The sequence below is a fragment of the Labeo rohita genome, chromosome 13 (genome assembly GCF_022985175.1).
Source record: "Labeo rohita strain BAU-BD-2019 chromosome 13, IGBB_LRoh.1.0, whole genome shotgun sequence".
NCBI lineage: Eukaryota > Metazoa > Chordata > Actinopteri > Cypriniformes > Cyprinidae > Labeo > Labeo rohita.
This window is the reverse complement of record NC_066881.1, coordinates 17,168,607-17,188,967: the sequence shown is the minus strand read 5'-3', so window position 1 is coordinate 17,188,967 and position 20,361 is coordinate 17,168,607. Positions and strand designations below refer to the sequence as shown.

The 20,361-nt window shown below is 35.4% G+C and overlaps 2 protein-coding genes across 3 annotated transcripts in view; one reads left to right on the top strand and one right to left on the bottom strand.

The window, feature by feature from the left end:
- Nucleotides 1–12,045, top strand: part of galnt2 (UDP-N-acetyl-alpha-D-galactosamine:polypeptide N-acetylgalactosaminyltransferase 2) — a 103,376-nt gene extending 91,331 nt beyond the window's left edge. Inside the window, exons 9-16 of one of the 2 annotated variants that reach the window (XM_051125674.1) lie at nt 602–689; nt 2,528–2,631; nt 3,620–3,746; nt 5,396–5,488; nt 6,543–6,626; nt 6,926–7,052; nt 9,346–9,465; nt 9,553–12,045. In XM_051125674.1, coding sequence (XP_050981631.1) covers nt 602–689; nt 2,528–2,631; nt 3,620–3,746; nt 5,396–5,488; nt 6,543–6,626; nt 6,926–7,052; nt 9,346–9,465; nt 9,553–9,708 — 899 coding nt within the window. In that variant the 3' untranslated portion in view covers nt 9,709–12,045. Of the gene's footprint in view, nt 1–601; nt 690–2,527; nt 2,632–3,619; nt 3,747–5,395; nt 5,489–6,542; nt 6,627–6,925; nt 7,071–9,345; nt 9,466–9,552 lie in introns of both variants that reach the window. The other variant, XM_051125673.1, reaches the window with a different exon arrangement.
- Nucleotides 12,046–13,558: 1,513 nt separating this feature from the next.
- The window catches only part of pgbd5 (piggyBac transposable element derived 5), a 30,316-nt gene continuing 23,513 nt past the window's right edge, over nt 13,559–20,361 (bottom strand). The window contains exons 6-7 of the mRNA XM_051126700.1: nt 16,643–16,748; nt 13,559–16,550 (exon numbers count right to left, since the gene is read on the bottom strand). Coding sequence (XP_050982657.1) covers nt 16,355–16,550; nt 16,643–16,748 — 302 coding nt within the window. The 3' untranslated portion in view covers nt 13,559–16,354. The remainder of the gene's footprint in view (nt 16,551–16,642; nt 16,749–20,361) is intronic.

Here is a 20,361-nt window from a genome sequence, read left to right as displayed (position 1 = left end):
ATTTTGTGTCTGTGTATATCATAAATTCTCCCATTGCATTTTATAAAATGTTCAATGCACAAAATGTAACCACCTTATTTGCATACTGTATTGTTTCTTTCTCGGTTATCTAAAGCTACCGAATGTCACATTTAATGTTGATTCTGGTTTACAGCTGACAGAAAACGAGGCATTTGGAAAATTAGACATGCCAACAGCTAGGTTTTTAAGGATACAGCATTTACACTGAGCCAAAGCCTAAAACCTACGATTGCTTAAAACTTTAAGACTATTCTTTTGCTGTTTGGCAAGCTATGGTTTTTCCTACCGCTAATGCAAATGTGGTTTTAATCCAGTTTTATGTAAAATGTCTTTTAATGAAAAGAAATGTTACGTGAAAACATTTGAATACTGTGCACGGAGTACATGCTGCATACTATCAAAGTAACAAGGTAGTATGCTATTCTGAACGAAGCCTCAGTTCTTTTAATCAGAGTGGTTGTAGTATCTCTAAAGTTCTCCTTTGTTTTCGTAACTGACACATGGCTGAGTAGGACATTGAACTTGCATTTAAATCAGACTTCATAATTCATCCCTAATGTAACGTCTGATCTTCATCCAGGTTTTGATTGGAATCTAGTTTTTAAATGGGACTACATGACCCTGGAACAAAGACGAGCACGGCAAGGAAACCCCATTGCTCCTATCAAGTAAGAATTAGTGTCTCTTCTTAAATATCTGCGCTACAAATGTTTTGGATCATGAACCGGTGAGTTTGTAATGGATTATTGACAGATGACTACTTTTTATTCTTCTCACACTGCTCTCCAATTAATTGGGTGTCAGCTGTTTAATGTATAGACTCTCTTGAAGCAGAACTCCTGCTATAGGTGTGCAAAATCAGTCTGTTTTCGACTGTGTTCTTGAAGATTTAGGCTTTCTGTTTTCATCTTGTTTGTAATATAGTTATGTATTTTTGGCATATTTATTAAGCTGAATGTTTCAATCTTTGCAATTTTAGTACTTCAGCTTAACCTTATTTCATTTTATTACTAAGTTGACATGCCATCTAATTTTAGTGGGTTTTTTATATTTATATACACTACCAGTCAAAAGTTTTTGAACAGTTTTTTTTTTTTTTTTTTTTTTAAGAAAGTCTCTTCTGCTCACCGAGACCGCATTTATTTGATCCAAAGTACAGCAAAAACAATAACATTTTGAACTATTTTTACTATTTACAATAACTGTGTTCTGTTTGAATGTTTTAAATGTAATTTATTTCTGTGATTTCCAATTTGAATTTTTAAGCATCCTTACTTTAGTCACATGATCCTTCAGAAATCATTCTAATATTCTGATTTGCTGCTCAAAAAAGCATTTATTATTGTTTTCTTTTTTTAAAATTATAAATGTCTTTATCATCACTTTTGATCAATTTAAAGCATATAAAAATAAAAGTTAAATGTTACAGAATGTTTTTTAATTTCAGATAAATGCTGATTTTTGGTCTTTCTATTCATCAAAGATCAAAGAATCCTGAAAAAATGTACTCAACTGTTTTAAATATTGATAATAAGAATAATAATAAACAAAGTTTAGATGCAAATAAGCATATTAGAGTGATTTCTGAAGGATCATGTGACACAAGACTGGAGTAATAATGTTGAAAATTTAACTTCGATCACCATAATAAATTACATTTTAAAATATATTTACATAGAAAGCTGTTATTTTAAATAGTAAAAATATTTCACAATATTTCTTTTGCTGCATTTTGGATTAAATAAATACAGGCTTAGTGAGCAGAGGAGAATTCTTTAAAAAAACATTAAAAAAAACGTACTGTTCAAAAACTTCTGACTGGTAGTGTATAAAACTGCTGTGCTCTCAAACATTGCATTATTATTGCTAAAATGATGCGCACCAGTCTCTTTAAATACATCTGCCCCCAAATGTTAATTCTGCTGTCAACATGGGAAAAGAATCCCCTAAAGTTCTTGTAATAACAAAACAAGTTTGTCCAAGAAGCCCATGTGTTTGCTTGCGTGCTTGTTTGTAAAAGGTCTATTCTCCAGGGAATGACTTGAATCATTAACAGCTAAAGGCGAGCCGGAAAGAGAAAGTAAGGTGTGAAGCGACCGAATGGGGGATTGTATAGAGGGTGCATTGCTGTGATGTGAAATCTCAATCACCGTGCAGCGAGTACATTAAAAGTACATTAAGATAATAAACAGTGTGGTGCCTTTATGGGATGTGCTGTGTAAAAGTCTTCATGACACAGCACTCTTCATTCTTGTTTAATGATTCCAGTGTTGTTTAATGACTTTGTTTATGAGGTTGTGATCAGATTGCTCCATCACAGCATTGGAGAGTGAAATGAGCACAGGGTTTTATAAAGTCACAAATGGCCACTGAAACAAAACACATCACCAGTATGTCAGATAACTGCTTCGTATGTGTTTTATAGAAAGTAAGGTCTACGAAGTGTAGAAAGTAAGTCTAAGAATTTGTTTGATTGATCTCATTTTTCATGTTTTGTGTTTACCAGGACTCCTATGATTGCTGGTGGCCTCTTTGTAATGGACAAGAACTACTTCGAGGAGCTGGGAAAGTACGACATGATGATGGATGTGTGGGGCGGTGAGAATCTCGGTGAGTGAATGTTTTATTTCTCGAAATGCTCTGCATTTCTTTTGTCAGTCTGAGACATACTAATTTGAGTTGACTGTCTGAAGACAGTAGATCTGTATCAGTGTGTATGAGTCTGTATCAGATTTGCCTATTCAAAGTGCCCCAAAAGGGATTAAGGGGTTAGTTCACCCAAAAATTAAAATTCTGTTTACTCACCCTCATGTCTTTCCAAACCTGTAAGACCTTCATCTTCAGAACACAAATTAAGATATTTTTGTTGAAATCCAAGAGCTTTCTGACCCTGCACAGACATAATTTTCATTTCTAGGTGAACCTTGCCTTTAAATCACATGGTTTAATATTATGCATTGAAATTGAAGTGTTTGTGTCACTTAAATGTGTCCAAATACTTGGTGGCTTCACTGTATATGAATACTGATGTGAGCTCATGGTACTTCTTTCATTAGATTCTATGAGATAATGCCTTACTCAGCCAAAATGTAATGTGCCCATCTAAGGGGCAATTTAGGTCACCACAGAAGAACGATTGCTTTTTTTATTATTAGTAACGAGGCTTGAATAAAAAAAGTGCAGTGTAAGACTCAGTGAGGTAGAGTTTTTCAGGTTTTGTCATAATGTCTGTGGCATGATGGATTCTGAAAGAAAATCCTGACTCATTCCACAAACACAGCAGTTTTCTCAGCTCTGCTGCTTGTGGAAAGTCTACAGCAGCTCCAGAAATGATCCATCAGACTGGAATAAAGTTGCTTTTCCATGTGTGTGTCTTAAGAAGTTTTCAAAGTCCAAGAAGTTCACAAAGTAGTGCTTTTTTTTGTTGTTGCTCTTGTTTGTTTTAATATACCACACATGCAATTATGAGTTTTGATACTTTGCTTTATTTTCACGTTCAGAAATGTACATTTATGTTTTGGTTGTTGGTGTACATTTGGTTGTTGGTGTGTTTTGTGACGCGTTTTATTGATCTCTTGGCCGTTGCTGTGATTCTCAGAGATCTCATTCCGGGTCTGGCAGTGCGGAGGCAGTCTGGAGATCATTCCCTGTAGTCGAGTGGGACATGTCTTCAGGAAACAGCATCCGTACACTTTCCCAGGGGGCAGTGGCACGGTCTTTGCCAGGTATCCACTGAGTTAAGAAATTCTTTTATTCAGAAAAGATTAAATTGATTGAAATTGACAGTAAAGACTTAGAGGAGAAGTTGACTTCCAGAACAACAATTTACGGATAATTAAGAAATAGTTTTTTGAGGAAAACGTTTCAGGAATTATCTCCATATAGTGGATGTCTGTGCTGCCCGCGAGTTTGAACTTCTAAAATGCCGTTTCAGTTCAGCTTTAAACGATCCCAGCCGAGGAATAAGGGTCTAGCGAAATGATCGGTCAATTAAAAAAAAAAAAAAAAAAGAAAATGTATGTACTTTTTAACCTCAAATGCTCATCTTGTCTAGCTCTGCTTTGTGCGTGTGTACTCTGTGCAGTCCCGTTCAAGAGAGTTAGGGTATGTCGAAAAACTCCCATCTCATTTTCTCCTCCAACGTCAAAATCGTCCTACATCGCCGTTTGACTTTCTTTGCACGTTCACTTTGTAAACAGTGGGTCGGCGGCGATGTGGGGCGATTTTTGATGTTTGAGGAGAAAATGAGATGGGAGTTTTTCGACATACCCTAACCGTATTGAACTGAGAGATAGACAAGACAAGCATTTGAGCTTGTCATTTTTTTTATTTTTTTAGAAAATTACCGATCAATTAGCTAGATAAGACCCTTACTCCTCGGCTGGGATTGTTTAGAGGCCTTTGAAGCTGCATTTAAACTACATTTTGGAAGTTCAGATTCATAGAAGTCCACTATACGGAGATAATTCCTGAAATGTTTTCCTCAAAAAACATAATTTCTTTAGGACTGAAGAAAGACAGACATGAACATCTTGGATGAGTACATTATCTGTAAAGTTTTGTTCTGAAAGTGAGCTACTCCTTTACACTTTTACATTGTTTTACAAGTCCAGTCAAGTCAAGTCAATCTTTATTACAGACTCAAGGTCAAAATTTAAAACATTTACAAAATACAAATTTACGTTTTGTTACCCAAAATATTTAAATTTCAAATAAATGTTATTCTTTTGAACATTCTATTCTCAGTTTTTTTTTCCCAAAGAAATATTATGCAGCAATTGTTTTTAACATTGAATATAATAAGCAGTGTTTCTTGACCACCAGATCAAAATATTACAATAATTTTTGAAGGACTGTGACACTGAGGACTGAAGTAGTTGCTGCTGAATTGTGTTGTGCTACATTATATTACTTTTATATTAAGTTACTTTATATTATAAGTGTGGTTCATCCAGAGTTAGACTTTGACTGTCCTGTTTTTAATCGCCATTTCAGGATACTTAACTGTAGTCAGGTTTGTTGTAATATCGCCAGACGTTATATTCCTAAGAACCCAATTCTTATTTATCTTTAGTTTCATGTTTGCTCAAGCATCATGAGCCCTTTATTATTCTGGTTCATGTACTCCACCCAGTGGCTGAAAGCAGCACTGCAGCCGGCGATAAGTGAGCTGTTGTGAGGTAGTGCAGTTGAAATTTGAAGTGACATTCTGTCGTCATTATAAAGCACCCAGTAATGTGCTGCAGAAGGTCCATTAGTGCTGAAGATAGATTCAGGAATAATGTAGTGGATGTGTTATGGTCATTAGCAGAGCATCAGTATCTCTATATAAAATGTATAATTTACTGTCGTCTGCTTGTGATTGTCTTTGCAGGAACACAAGGCGAGCAGCAGAGGTTTGGATGGACGATTTTAAGAACTTCTACTACGCTGCTGTGCCCTCAGCCCGTAATGTGCCCTATGGCAAGTAAGTGTGTATCTGTCTTAAAGAATTAGTTTACTTCCAGAATAAAAACTGGCAAAGAAAATTAGTTTTTCTGAGGAGAACATTTCAGGATTTTTCTCCATATAGTGGACTTTAATGGGGATCAATGGGTTGAAGGTCCAAATTGCAGTTTTAATGCAGCTTCAAATGGCTCTACACGATCCCAGATGAGGAATAAGAGTCTTATCTAGCAAAACGATCGGTCATCAGTCAAATGCTTTTTAACCACAAATGCTTGTCTTGCACTAGTTGACTTAACGAATTATGTTGGAAAGGTCACACGTGACGTAGACGGAAGTACCGACTGAGTGTTTGCAAAGCGAATATGCAAAGAAAGTCAAACACCATTAACAAAGAAATGTAAATCAACGATGTCTGACGATTTTGAAGTAGGAGGAGAAAATGAGATGGAGTTTTTCACCCTGCCCTATCTTTTTGAATCGGACATAGACAAAGAACTAACCACGTGTGACCTTTCCAACGTGACTATAATGCGTGAAGTCATAGACGCACTTCACAGAGCTAGTGCAAAATGAGCATTTGTGGTTAAAAAATATATAATTTTTTTTATTTTTAGAAAATGGCTGATTGTTTTGCTAAACAAGATCCTTATTCCTCGGCTGGGATCGTGTAGAGCCATTTCAAGCTTTATTAAAACTGCAATTTGGACCTTCAAACCATTGGCCACCATTGAAGTCCACTATATCCTGGAATGTTTTCCTCAAAAACGTTCATTTCTTTTCGACTGAAGAAAGAAAGACATGAACATGTTGGATGACATGGGGTGAGTAAATTATCAGAAAAATGTTATTCTGGAAGTAAACTAATCTTTTAATCTATATATATTTTTGCTAAGGAAAAAGTTTGGAATAGAATAGGAGAATCACTTTCTTCAACATAAGAAGCTCATTGCTCACTGCCAAGGGTACCAGAGGCCACTAATTTCAGACTTGGCTGGTTTATGTTCTCTGTTCTTTTGAAAAAATTTAGACCTCCAAATGAACTCCACATGACTAGTTTTCCTCTTTAATTGCAGCATTCAGAGCAGGCTGGAAATGAAGAAGAGGTTGGGCTGCAAACCATTTAAGTGGTACCTTGAGAACGTCTACCCTGAGCTACGGTGAGTGTCTGACCTGAGTGTAATAAAAATAGCTATTGGATCACTTTGGCCTTGTTTACATCTGCTATTCAAGGTTCTGTGAAGTTTTGTGCATTAATATGTATGAGCTTTTTGATTTTCCCTGCATAACTGGCTGTTTAAAACCTTTGTTTTGGCACAATGATTGATGAAGTATAAATAGAGCCTTTAACTAAGTCTGGACATGTCAATTTAGAGTAATTAAACTTTATTAAAGTCGACAACCAGTGAATGCAGTTCAAAAGGTAGCATAATTGGTACTTACCTTGTTTTTTGTTTAGGGTCCCTGATCATCAGGACATCGCCTTTGGAGCATTACAGCAGGGTCAGAACTGTCTGGACACACTGGGACACTTTGCTGATGGCGTGGTGGGGGTGTATGAATGCCACAACGCCGGGGGCAATCAGGTACCAATCCGATCTCAGGTACTGAACAGTCTTATGTCAGGTGTGGCAACAGAGCACTGGGTGATGGACTCTGCAGTGATTTTGGGTTAGTTTAAGGGAACGGTGCACTTGTGAAGGGTAAGTGAGCTATAAATGAGGGTCACACTGTAGTTTCTGGGTTACTTTATCTGCATTTATCATCACACAGTGATGTGCAAGTCTGAGGGATGTAAATGGTTCATCATACTTGTCTATCTGAATATGAGAAATAAATCAAAGCATCTGTTTAGACTGTGCAATTAGCCGCCTTGTTGATAGAGGCTATTTACACTGACTCCGCCCACCAACGTGTTATTGGGATAATCAACATTACAAAAGACTGTTGTCAATAACCAGTTCCAGTGGCGTAGATGGTAAATCGCGTATCATGCTCTTTTTGACGTGATCGACCCGCTTCGACCTTTTTTCTCCCTTTTCAAATCTTAAATCACATCAGAAAAGCATTTATTTTCAATGAAGATGAAGGGGATAAACAAATAGTTGAAAATAAAGTATTGGGTAGGGTTAGGGTAGGAATAGGAAGGACTTTATAGTCTGTAAGGTGGCATCCATTTAATAATTTGAATTAAAATTATAATTTATACTCAATTGTTATTATTTTATATTTTATAATATACTACAATACTGAGGTGCAGATAATTGCCACTATTTGCAATAAGTAATATAAATAGTAAACAATCCTGCTATTTTAACATAGTGTAATAGAATCTATAGCTGTTTGCACTTAGTGTAAATGGCATCTATTGCTATATGCACTCAATTATTGTAAAAAGCTGCTGCCAAAATAAATATATAATATAATATAATGTAATGCAATGTAATTATTAGTTAAAAAGACATTGTATAAAAGTATATGACAAGAATAATAATGTGACTAGTTCCCTAATGGTACTGTGATGTGAAACTTGTGGTAATACAGTGTGAAAAATATATATTTTAAAGTATAAAAATTCCATGTAAGAGTAGATTTATTAAGCTGCATGCAAACTAAATCCAAAAGATTTATCAACATGCCTTTTTTGTTATTTTTTTATTTTGATTATTATTTTTTTTCATTTTGCTTTATAAATATTCAGTTCTGTTCAAAAGTTTGGGATTAGTAAGATTTTTATTTATTTTATTTATTTTTATTAGTAAGATTATTGTTTTTTAACATCAAGGCTGCATTTATCTGATCAAAACAACAACAGCAAACAGAAAAAAACCCAGTAATATTGTCAAATATTATTGCAATTTAAAATACCGGTTTTATATTTTAATACACTTTAAAATACAGTTTATTCCTGTGTTGCAAAGTTGAATTTTTAGCATCATTACTCCAGTCTTAAGTGTCACGTGATGCTTCTAATTCTAATATGCAGATTTATTATCAATGCTACTTAATTAATTACTAAAAAAAAAAAAAAAAAAAAAAAAAAATATATATATATATATATATATATATATATATATATATATATATATTTATCTATTTATTTATCTATTTATATATTAATTTATCTATTTATATATTAATTTATATATCTATTATTATGTATTTATTATTATTTTTATTTTTTATTCTTTTGGAACCTGTGATACTTTTTTCAGGGTTTTTTGATGAATAAAACATTATAAAGAACATCATTTATTTAAAATATAAATCTTTTGTAAGAATATACACTACTGTTCAAAACTTTGGGGTCAGTAATGTTTGTTTTGTGGTTAAAAAGTGAACAAGAGACTTTAAAATGATTTCTATTTTCATAATAGAATTTTCATGATTTTCTATATTTCATAATATTCTTTATATTGATATTTTAGAACATTGCTGTTTCATTCTGTATTTTTGATCAAATAATCGCAGCTTTGATTGGCATAAGAGACGACTTCTACATTAAAAATCTTGCTGATCCCAAACTTTTGAATGGCAGTGTATATTACCTAATTTATGTACACGTTTATTTGTTCAAAATTACAGTAGAAGTATTTATTTTTCAGCTCTTCAGTGCCATATGATCCTTCAGAAATCATTTAATCTAATATTCATATTTATTATAATTAATACATATGAGCTCACAAAAACTTCTGGGGTGGATTATAGCATATCACACCACATTACGTCTCAAAACTTCTCAAAAGTATCATTTCAGAAAATGGCAGCCTCTTACTAAGACATTCATGTATTTATTTATTTATTTTTAAGTTCCTGTGTAGATTTATGTGGGTGTATTTTCTGCAAATGCTCCCTGCTTACCATTTTTCTGATAAACAGGAATGGGCCCTGACTAAAGACAAATCAGTAAAACACATGGACCTTTGCTTGACGGTGGTGGATCGCACAGCTGGCTCGCAGATCAAACTGCAGGGCTGCAGGGAGAACGACAGCAGACAGGTGAGCATGCTGTGCTCGAAGCAGGGGTTCGGGGGAGGCTCCGCTGCTCAGATTTTCAACATCATCATCATTATGTTTCCATTGCAGAAATGGGAGCAGATCGACAACAACTCCAAACTGCGGCACGTGGGCAGCAATCTATGTCTGGACAGCCGGAGCGCGCGGAACGGCGGCCTGACGGTGGAAGTGTGCAACCCGTCGCTTACCCAGCAGTGGAAGTTCACTCTCAACCTGCAGCCGTAGCTTGACACGCCGATCCCAGCCCTCCCCTCCTCGCCCTCGGACAGCCCGTGCTGGGCACGCACTCGCCCCTCAGAGATAATCGCTGCCCGGATACAGACTCAGGGCCGCCACGGTGCGGTCTGGTGGTCCTCAAGGGCCACGGGGCAATGAAAACACACAAGATGATGACTATTTCCATCTAACTATATACCTCACTGTTTCATCTGTTGTCCAGCTCTTGGAAAGTGAATCTTAAGTGTCTAAACTGTATCGAAACCATTTTGGGATTTTCTTCTTGTTTTCCGATGGAAAGGATCCGTTTTCTGTCTAATTTTTGCCTTTTCGTGTCTCATTTTCTTGAATTCCGACTCTTTTTTTTTTTTTACAATGGATGTCCATTGTTCTTTTATTTTTCTAGTTACGTTACCAATATTGTTGAATGTAAATGTTTTACGGAGACTCCCTTCCTGTGCTGTGATCGGACTGGATTTTAGTTTGGTTTGGTTTAATTTGTGGGCTCATGGGATCGAGGGGAGGACTCATTTGTCGTGCGCACAGTCACAGACACGCTTTGACTGTGGAGGACAGCGGCAGCCTCGTGTTTTTTCGACTCGCGGTGCTCGCGCAAAAAGAGCAGGAAAAAAATTCAAGAGACCTTTTTTGTTGTTTTCTAGTTTCTATTAAATTGTCAATCTGTCTTTTTCTGTTAAAGGTGCAATGTGTAAAGATTCAACCCGCTTCGCGTAAGGGCCCCTGGTGTGTTCTGAAGGAGAACCGAGACATTGTACAGAACGTGACTGCTGAATTCACATACTGTAGCACTGGCTGCTAATGAATCAGTATCTGAAACATGTCTTCAAACACAAACAAATGTTTCTCAGACACATTTTTCACACTAATCATTTATTTCTTAATTCTATGTAGCCTTTTTTTTCTTCGCCAAGTGTATTATGTAAAATAATCATGTTAATAACCTGGTAACTCCAAGCAGGGGTTTCTTCTGATGTCACGCAGTACATGTTCTGGATCATAACACGGGCCTCTTTAAAATCCTGGATGTTTTATTTTCAAGATTAATCATGATCCTCAGCAGCTTGGCCAAACATGGCACATTATATCACTACTTGAGAGTCCTTCTTTTTGTTACTGCCTTTGTTATCCATGATACTGTAAGGAAAATGTGAGTTTTTTGTGTGTGAATGTGTGTTTCTAAGCAGCTTTCAAAGAGGTGTGTATTAGAGAAGCATCTGAACTCACAGTGGAGAAACGCAACGGTTTGTGTATCCTTTCAATTAGCATTTTATTCATGCCCCTGAAATTCTTTTTCACACATCCAAACCTTGTGAATGATTGTGGTACTCCAGTTGATTTTAACAGAACTAGCGTTACTGTAAATCCAACGGACAACAAAGCCTGTGATATGTGAAACAAATCAGTTAACCCACCTGCATTTCATGTGTAACGCCGTAGCAGTTCGGACTAACTTATTGTAGGCTAGGGAATCCAGACTAAATGAGTCCCTGACTGGCTTTCGGTCAGCTCTCCTCATGTATCAGCAGTAATTATGTTAATCTTAGACTTGTATATGTTGGGTTTGTCTGTACCACCCTGTGTTGTCCCAGAAATAACCCAGTTCTCCATCAGGAAGTATGAAGACGGCAACAGAAACACACGGAAGACTCTCTGTCTTGATGTTTCAAAGTCTGGGCAGAGATTGTGTGGCCTTTAGGAGGAAAATCAGTCCACCTACCTGTATTTTATTATTATTATCTGTAGCGTCATCGGTTTTCTGCAGAGGTAGATGTGGACTGCACTTTTGCCATAGTGAATCACACCTTTCTCCAGTTTAAAAAGAGAAGCCAATGAAATATAAAGTTTGGCTTTGAACGGTAGGGGGGGTTTTGAAGAACTCAACCAAATTCAGAGCAATACATGATGGCTAATCTTTGAATTGGATGAAATGTTTACATAGCACAGTGTGCCAAAGTCATTTGCTGTTTGATTGAAACATGGAAACACACTTCTACTCCAGACTAGGACAGTTTCATTTTGTTTTTAGTGAATGAAGGACTTCTGACCCCACCCTTTCTGTCTCTTTGGTTTCCTTGAAAGACAGTTTTAGGAAGATCTTGATGTTGCATTAAATGGCAAAGGAAACAGCATGGGGTCAACAGTTGTAATAGTGTATATGTGTGTATATACAGTATGTATGTCCATGCATGTACATTTACACATTCAGTTGCAGTTATAGTGATTTGGTCAACTGTACAGCGCTTGTATTTGTTCATTGTTTTATAGATATTGCAAAGGTTTGAATGACGGAAAATAATTAACTTAAATAAAAAAATAAAAAAATTATATACATATCCAGTCTCCTAAGTGTTTTCACATATGGTGCATTAACTAAACTAAATAAATATGTTTGTATCAAAATGTAACCTGCTATTCGGACTCTTAGACAAAGAAATTAAAGTTTACTAAAAAGTATAGTAAATGCACACATTCATACGAATGAAGTTTATTTGCAAAAACAGATAACTCAAAAATTATGTTTTTTTAATTGTTTTTGTTTTTTGTTTTTTAGTTATTTTTACTTAACCCAACTGCAGTTTGATTAAAAAAAAACATGATTTTTGAAAATTGTTAAAAATGGATTTATCTGTTTTTGCAAATGAACTTATATAATATTTAATTTTAAGTTGTTAAACAGTATATTAAATACATGCACGTGCATACACACACACACACACACACACATATATATATATATAACTAATTAAACAAAAAAAATGATAATTTAACCTGTTAATGTGTGCGTCTTTCCTGAGTTAAATCACATTACATGACTATTCACAAGCTGTTTTACTTATGTTATAAATGCTTAGAAATAATATTTTACGTTTTCAAGTTTCAAAAAATTCAAATGCAGTAACCACACCTTAAGGACATTTTCAAAAAGTAACAACAAAATGTGGTAAAAAAAAAAAAAATGTTTATCGTAAATCATTAAAAAAAACTATTTTAATGTGACTTTCACAAAAAAGGGAATTTATTACTTTTAATAAAAAATAAACTCCTGAAACCCCACGATATATATTCCTATCCACCTTTTTCCTGAATGCAGAAGTCTTGTCCGACTCATAATGCAAAGCTGCTTTACATCTCTGGTGTTTCTAGCCAAATTAATGCAAAGCTTAACCCTACGTACATTTTATAGTTAGCTAAATTTAAAAAGTTTCAGTTTAATTAACTGAGTCGATTAGAGTTGTAAATGACCGGTGTGGTGTAGTGCGTTGTGTGTGGTGGGGGGTGTGACACGGTGATTTACAACAGGAGAGCGGGGTGGTTATTATTCTCTCTAACCAAATAAGCTTTAACGGTTTATGGCAACCCCACCTGACCCCGCCCTTCATTAGTAATGGTTGTTCATCACTGTTAACACCTGCTATAAACCATATTTAGGAGTAGATTAAAAATATCAAATACATATTCAAAGTAATGAGGAAAATAAATTACCAAGGAGTTCAAAATACATAAAATGATATTCAGTGCAATGCAATAAACTCAGCTGAAACTCTATGATTCTTGTGTTGAAGACTTTCAAAGACCTAAGTGCAAATAAGCTTTAAGTAAAAATTACTCAAATTTTTACTGGTCAAGCTAAAGTTACTTCTTTTCTTTTTTTATATTTACTTTACTTAGGTAAGTAGATTTTACTCAACAATAACAGGTAAAATGTACTTAAAATGTGTTAGTGCAAATTGTTACGAAGATCTTGTCAAGTAAATCATGAAAGTTATTTCTTTTAGTGATGGACAATTCATTGGGAATGGTGCAATGAATGTTTGTAACCAATTACTGTAGGAAAAAGGTATGTATAAACAACATTTATTAGTGTGCAAATTGGTGTAAACTCATATAGAGGCAGGGAGGTGAAGCAAAGGTCAGTTTGATAACTGGACATACAGTGAGGGTGAACATTACAGATAACACAGATACTCTCACATACAGCTGAATCATTTCAACATTCACAGTGAGAAGACAAGTGAAGGAACACCAAGCATTATACAGCAAGACACGGCACATTCACAACATTCATACATGAAAATAGATACAACACTGGGTTCTTGTTAAATTGACCAGATATTGAAGAATTTGGTCCAGTAAATGAGACTACATAGTTGTCCTAGCTGTTCTGTTATTAAAAGGACTGTTTATTTTTACCTGCTATCATGCCACACGAAGCTGGCCCTAAAGTATATTGTACAATGTTAGCGGCCAGTGCAAAAGCAAAAACTTCACTTATTGGAAGGGTTTTATTCTAATGTACTGCACCAGCTAGAGCTTTAATTAAAAGTCTCGGTCACGCCGACTATTTTCTGGCTTACGGATTATATTCTTGGCAGAGATGTTCATAGCACCCGATCCAATCTCCTACATTATATTGCACTACAGTAGACATTGTAGTTACAAAACCCTGAGGTCACCCTAAATAAGGTCAAACACCTCTCTAATGCCATTACACTTAAACTGTCTGTCTGCTTTAAATAATTAATTCCCATGTTAAGTGCAGATCAAACCCAAAAGATGCTCTGGAAAACAGATATACAATCTCAAAATCATCTGGTGCATTTTATATTAGATAAGCACATGTGGCAGTTATCGCCTGAAGTGTACTTGTTAGTATATTGACTATGTAGATAAGATTAGTAGTACAAAAATATTACGATGAAGTGAAATCAAACGTTTGCACATTCATGACAAAATTGGAAAAAAACAATCATGTTTATGAGCACGCCTATATAACATTGCTTATAATATAATATTTCTTGTTTTAAAAGAGATGCAGGTATAAAATATGTTGTGATATATGGCGTAATATATATATATATATATATATATATATATATATACATACATATACACACACACACACAAATACATATTGTTGTGAATTTCTGCAGCTGACATTACAAAGTAGGCTTTTATACAGATTTGTATCCACCTTATTCTTCAACACGCAGATAACTAACGCGAAGAATAACGACGTGCAGTAAACGGTAAAACTGTTTGCAAACCAGTGTGTTCATAAATAAGATAATACATTAAATAATATGGTAAGACACAGCAATTTACAATATCAGGTAGCAAAACGAGCTACTGTTTTGTAAAGCTAAGCTGGATGCGGATGAGACCGGAAGCCAGACACATGCATTTTACAGATGGACGCGCCCGGTTTTACGGGAAAAACTGAATATGAAGCTGTAAAATAATGTTTTAGGTGATGTTCAGTGGTAAATATCTTAATTGTTTTGTTAGCATGCAGCGTTTCACTCATTACAAAGAAAAACAGCAGGTGATGGCACAGTAAATAAAAAATTAAAAGGAAATAATAAGCATGTCAGGTAAATCTTTGACAAACTCACTCACAATAGTATATCTGTCCCTTACAGTGGTTGTTATCCAGTATGAATATAACACAGTGATAGAGTGGGAGATGTCTGACTAAATATATTACCTGAGGGAAATCTTTTAAAATGAATCTGCTTCGTTCTATGAAGGGACAAATTATGCCATGGGCTGCGATTTTACTGTCATTACTACAGTTACAATAAAGCAACATGAAGAATTGATCTTTTGATAGATTCTAGAACAGTGAAAGACCACATAAATCCACCCAGTTACAGGTAGTAAGACATTCTAGTTAAAGTCTTATATCATTTCATTCATTTTTTCAGATTCATTTGCAAGTACATGAATGCCCCTAGATAATCAATTTAAATTATTATTAATAAAAATATATAAATGAATTGTTAGAAATAATATTTACATTATTTTTGGTATACTACTGTATATCGGGCCCTTTTCCTATATTCATAATAACTGAAATGACAAAATGATACGAAAGGCAGACAAAGGAGTTAATATGTTGTGTTGAATACAGATTTGGTGGGAAATCGAATTTGGGATCATTATTTAAAATTTGCGAATCCTGACCGCTACTTTCGAGTGCAAAAAAGATTGGGAAAGCATAGTAGTTTTGCCACATTTCACCGGTTTCGGTGTCTGTATGGCATTATACATCATCTGCGTCACTAATGTTGTTGCCTTTTTAAAAAAAGAGTCATAAAGATCATAAATATTAAGTGATATAAAATAGAAAAAAGCCCAGGTATTTGGGAGAACATCTACGATGTTCTGTGATCTTACGTGTGAATTGCATTACATTCTCATTTTGCTGATAAAACACTTCAATCAAAGAGTATATACAGTATATTTATCAGTGCTGAATGTTGGATATGCTGCTCACAAACAGAGAATTCACAAAACATTGTACCTCAGGGTTCAAAACTACGTCGACACTATTACTGGAACTCTATTGATAAAAATCATTGCACATCTACAAAGGGCACGTTTTCGTGTATCTCATGCAGCAAGTGTTACGGTGACGTATGTACATCAGTCTTGTAGTATCAAATGGCCAAATGGGGTCTTAAATGTGAGTTTAGATGGAAAGCATCCCTTTTTTAACCAAACTTGGCACATTTAGTGTTACGTATAGGTTTGTTCGTTCAAAATGACCCTGAAGTGCAGAATGCGAGTGTGTTTGAGTATGTTAGTATGAGTGGGTTGTCATGGGTGGGTTTGAGACAGCATGCGGTTCCTTTCACTGAGTGGGTGAGCAGTCGTCCATGTCCAGGAGCTCCTTGACCAGCCTCTCGCCGAACTGCGCCCGGCTGTAGCGTTTGACGTGGTAGGCGTCTGACATCTTGTAAAGAATATAGGCATTGTTGATGGCGATGCTGATGGTCAGCCAAAACACCTGCTGCCAGGTCTTATTAGGCTTGTGGAAAATGAAGTACCTAGTTGGAAAAACATTAGTTGAGTGAACTATAAAATGCATGTATGTGTCCTAAAGGTTCATTGTAAAACAGACTTAATTGGTCAAACTTACTTGCTGTACTTGTCATCATATTTGCAGATGTAACTCAGGTGTGCAGCGAAGGCCTCCACAGCAAGGGGACATGGGATTTCTCCGCTCTTCCTTTTAATGATCACCCCTAGGACAGTCCAGGAAGAAATGTCAATCACAGTCAGCAGACAAGAGGATTTAACATCTGACAGTAAGGAAGGACTGTGCAGTTTTTTTTTTTTGCTGTATCTTAGCAACGACAATCTTCTGTTTTGTTAGCAGCATGAATCATGTCTTTACTGATCACAAGCATAAATGTAGATTTAAAAAAATCTCTAAGAAATCCAATGTTTTGTTGTATTTCCACTTGATTTCAAACTCTGAACTTCTATATCTTTCCTATATTTCTAATAATTTGATGGACAATGTGATATGGATATTAATGAAAGACAGACAAATTAGCCCATTTCTCACAGTAATAACAATAAATTGCCACAAAATTACCTGGAACGACTTTACCGGTAAATGCAAAAATGCACTGTTTACAAAGGCAATGGGGTGTCGTCTTTTTACCGGTAAAGCACCATTCACACATTAGTTTCAAAATACCTGTAAATTCTGTGACATCATTAAAGGAGAAGTCCACGTCCAGAACAAAAATTTACAGAAAATGTACTCCAAGGAAGAAGGGTCTTATCTAATGAAACGATTGGTTATTTTCATAAAAATAATACAGTTTATATACTTTTAAATGTCAAATCCTCATCTTGTTTTGCTCTGCCTGAACTCAGTTTTTCTGGTTCATGACAGTTAGGGTATGTCGAAAAATATCATGATCTCCCTCAACTTCAAAATTGCCCTATATCACTGTTTTACCTTTTTTAAGGGTCTTTAATCTTTGCATGTTCACTTTGCAAAGACTGGGTCGGTACTTCTGCAGCAATGATTTTTAAATTTTTTTTGAAGTTGAGGGAGAAAATATGATTGGAGTTTTTTGACTGTCTTGAGTCAGAATACACAGAGTTCAGGCAGAGCAAGACAAGACGAGCATTTGAAATTAAAAAGCATCAAAATTTTACTTTTTTTAATGAAAATAACAGATCGTTTTGCTAGATAAGACCCTTCTTCCTCGGCTGGGATCATTTACAACTGCATTTGGGATCGTTTGAAGCTGCATTTTGGAAGTTTAAACTCGGGGCACCATAGCAGTCCATTATATGGATCCTGAAATGTTTTCCTCAAAAAACATAATTTCTTTATGATTGAAGAAAGAAAGACATGAACCTCTTAGATGACAAGGGGGTGAGTACATTATCTGTGAATTTTTGTTCTGGAAGTGGACTTTTTCATAAACATGGATGGCTAAACGCAGTCAGTGTTTTTGTTTATGTTGTCATTTTTGTGTTAAACGTTCACATTTATGCAGCTGCTTTTGGCCGATAGACATCATATTAGTCGACTTTAGACATTTCTTTGACTTCTGTAAACAGTCTGAAGTAAATGAGCCATCTGTGTCAGAATGTTATTTTTGGCCCAGAGTAGATGTCTTACATCAGTACTGGCTGCAAAACACAGAGTTTAATTGAAATTTTAATCGGAACAGGAAGAATAATTTCCTGAATTGATCCTCTTTCTCTGTCTGAGAAACCTGCAAACTTCAAGGCTTTTTTTAAACTTACAAACAAGTTTTTATCAAGTCAACATATAAAGTGTTTGTTAGAAATTACAGATGCCTTTCTTGGAATTTCTAGTAATTTTATTTCTACTTTCTTACACTAACTTTTAAATTATATAATTAATTATTAAATTCTGCATCTTGTGTGCAACCTCAATTAAAAATCAGTTCAAATTCTCCAATTAAATTATAAATGTCATTCTCAGTTCTGTTTTGAATGGCACGCAACCTTGGTAGGCAGTAATCACTCATCATATATCCTTTGTATTAGCATTATCATTGTCGTGATATATAGGCATTGACAATAATCGTGATATTTAAATAATGAAATTTTGTTAATTAGGGGTGTCGCAATATACCAATATTGGCAAAATTCAAAGGGGTCACCGGATGCAAAATTCATTTTTAAATGTTTGAACATAAATGTGTGTTGGCAGTGTGTGTACACAACCACCCTACAATGATAAAAATCCACCCAGTGGTATATTTTAAATCTTTAAAATTCCCTTTTTCAAATCAGGCCATTCTCAACTTTTTTGTCGTTGTGATGTCACACAGACCAAGGCCGCTCCCACGATAGTTGATTGACATGACTGTCTTACCTTAGACCCGCCCTGAGTGAGCTGTAAACAGTTCGACTGTCGGAGTGTCAACTCCGGTGCAGGGGAAGACAAAAATATCTCTGATTGAGTGATTGAGGTGTTTTGTTGTTGGATGTAATAATGAACATAGCAGTCATAATTTATTCCCAAGCCGCTGAAGATGCAGAGGATTAACGTTACTTTCGTTTTAGAGGGAAATGCACTCGGCGATCTACATAAATGCGTTTATGTTCACGCAAATCATTCGTGATCCAACTTCACCTACAGCAGAAATGAGTGTAAGGGTTTTTTATGCATCTTTGCAAATTGCCTTTCCTAATAATGTGCTAGTTAGCAAGTTTCGCAGCTAAATGCAGCTAAAGTAAACATTACGGCTCGTCACCCCACAGAAGAGAGGGGCGGGGTGAGCAGAGCTCATTAGCATTTGAAGGAAAATGCACTAAAACAGCTAGCTTTGAAAAGGAGTGATTTTCACAAGGTAAAAAGGGTGTTGTTTTACACAACCACTGAGAAATTTTAACCAAAGTATGTTACAGACTTCTCATTAAGACCCTAAAGAATCATATCAACGTGGAAAATGGGCATCCGATGACCCCTTTAAAAAAAAACAGTACACATATGGCACATAATAATCCAGCACCAGCGCCATTATGGAGCGTTAAACTCTCAAGTGTGATTTTCTTCATATATACCGGACACCGGAGGGTGCATTTGTGCAGGAAGTCCGCAAGCGAGACTCAAATGAGTAATAAAAAAAACACTTTCCAGGAACTCCCTTATATGGACAAAGACATCAAGATGTCATTGTAGCTGAATAAAATGCAGAAAGAAATGTTTTGTATGATGAAACGTGATAAGAATTAGCACACGAATATAACAGTATATGGTTTATTCGTGTTCTTCAAGCCATCTCATGTATTGTCATATGGATAATGTATATTTATATTTTAATGTTAATCGACATAGACTTTATTACTGTATAGAATACTATAAAATAAGAATCAGTTCAGAGAAGGAAGTCATTTCAACATTTGATTGACGCTACAAGTTTGGAGTAAAAATATGTTGTTTTTCTCATAATTCGTCTATGACACTGTGCTAAACTAAAAACGGTTAGCATTTTAGTCTCTTCTGTTTAGTGTAATTGTCCCTTTTGTATGCAGTGCTGTGATTCATTGGTTAAACACACAAAAAAAATCATGATATATCATTAGTGTGATTTTTTTTTTTTGTGGCCACGATAATCATGACAGCCCTACTTTGTGTCATTACGTACATTTTAATCTGAGTCACATGTAATTAAGTTAGAATCAAAAACATGATGTCACTGAAACATAATCAGTAAGAAGTCCCATTCATTATATCTGTACCATTATGAACCCTCTGATATTGTCAGCGTACAATAAACTGCCATCTGTTGCATTCAGTAGTAATCTATTGCTCATTAGAGCACAACGTACTGCCTTCCTCAGGAGCGCTTGTGA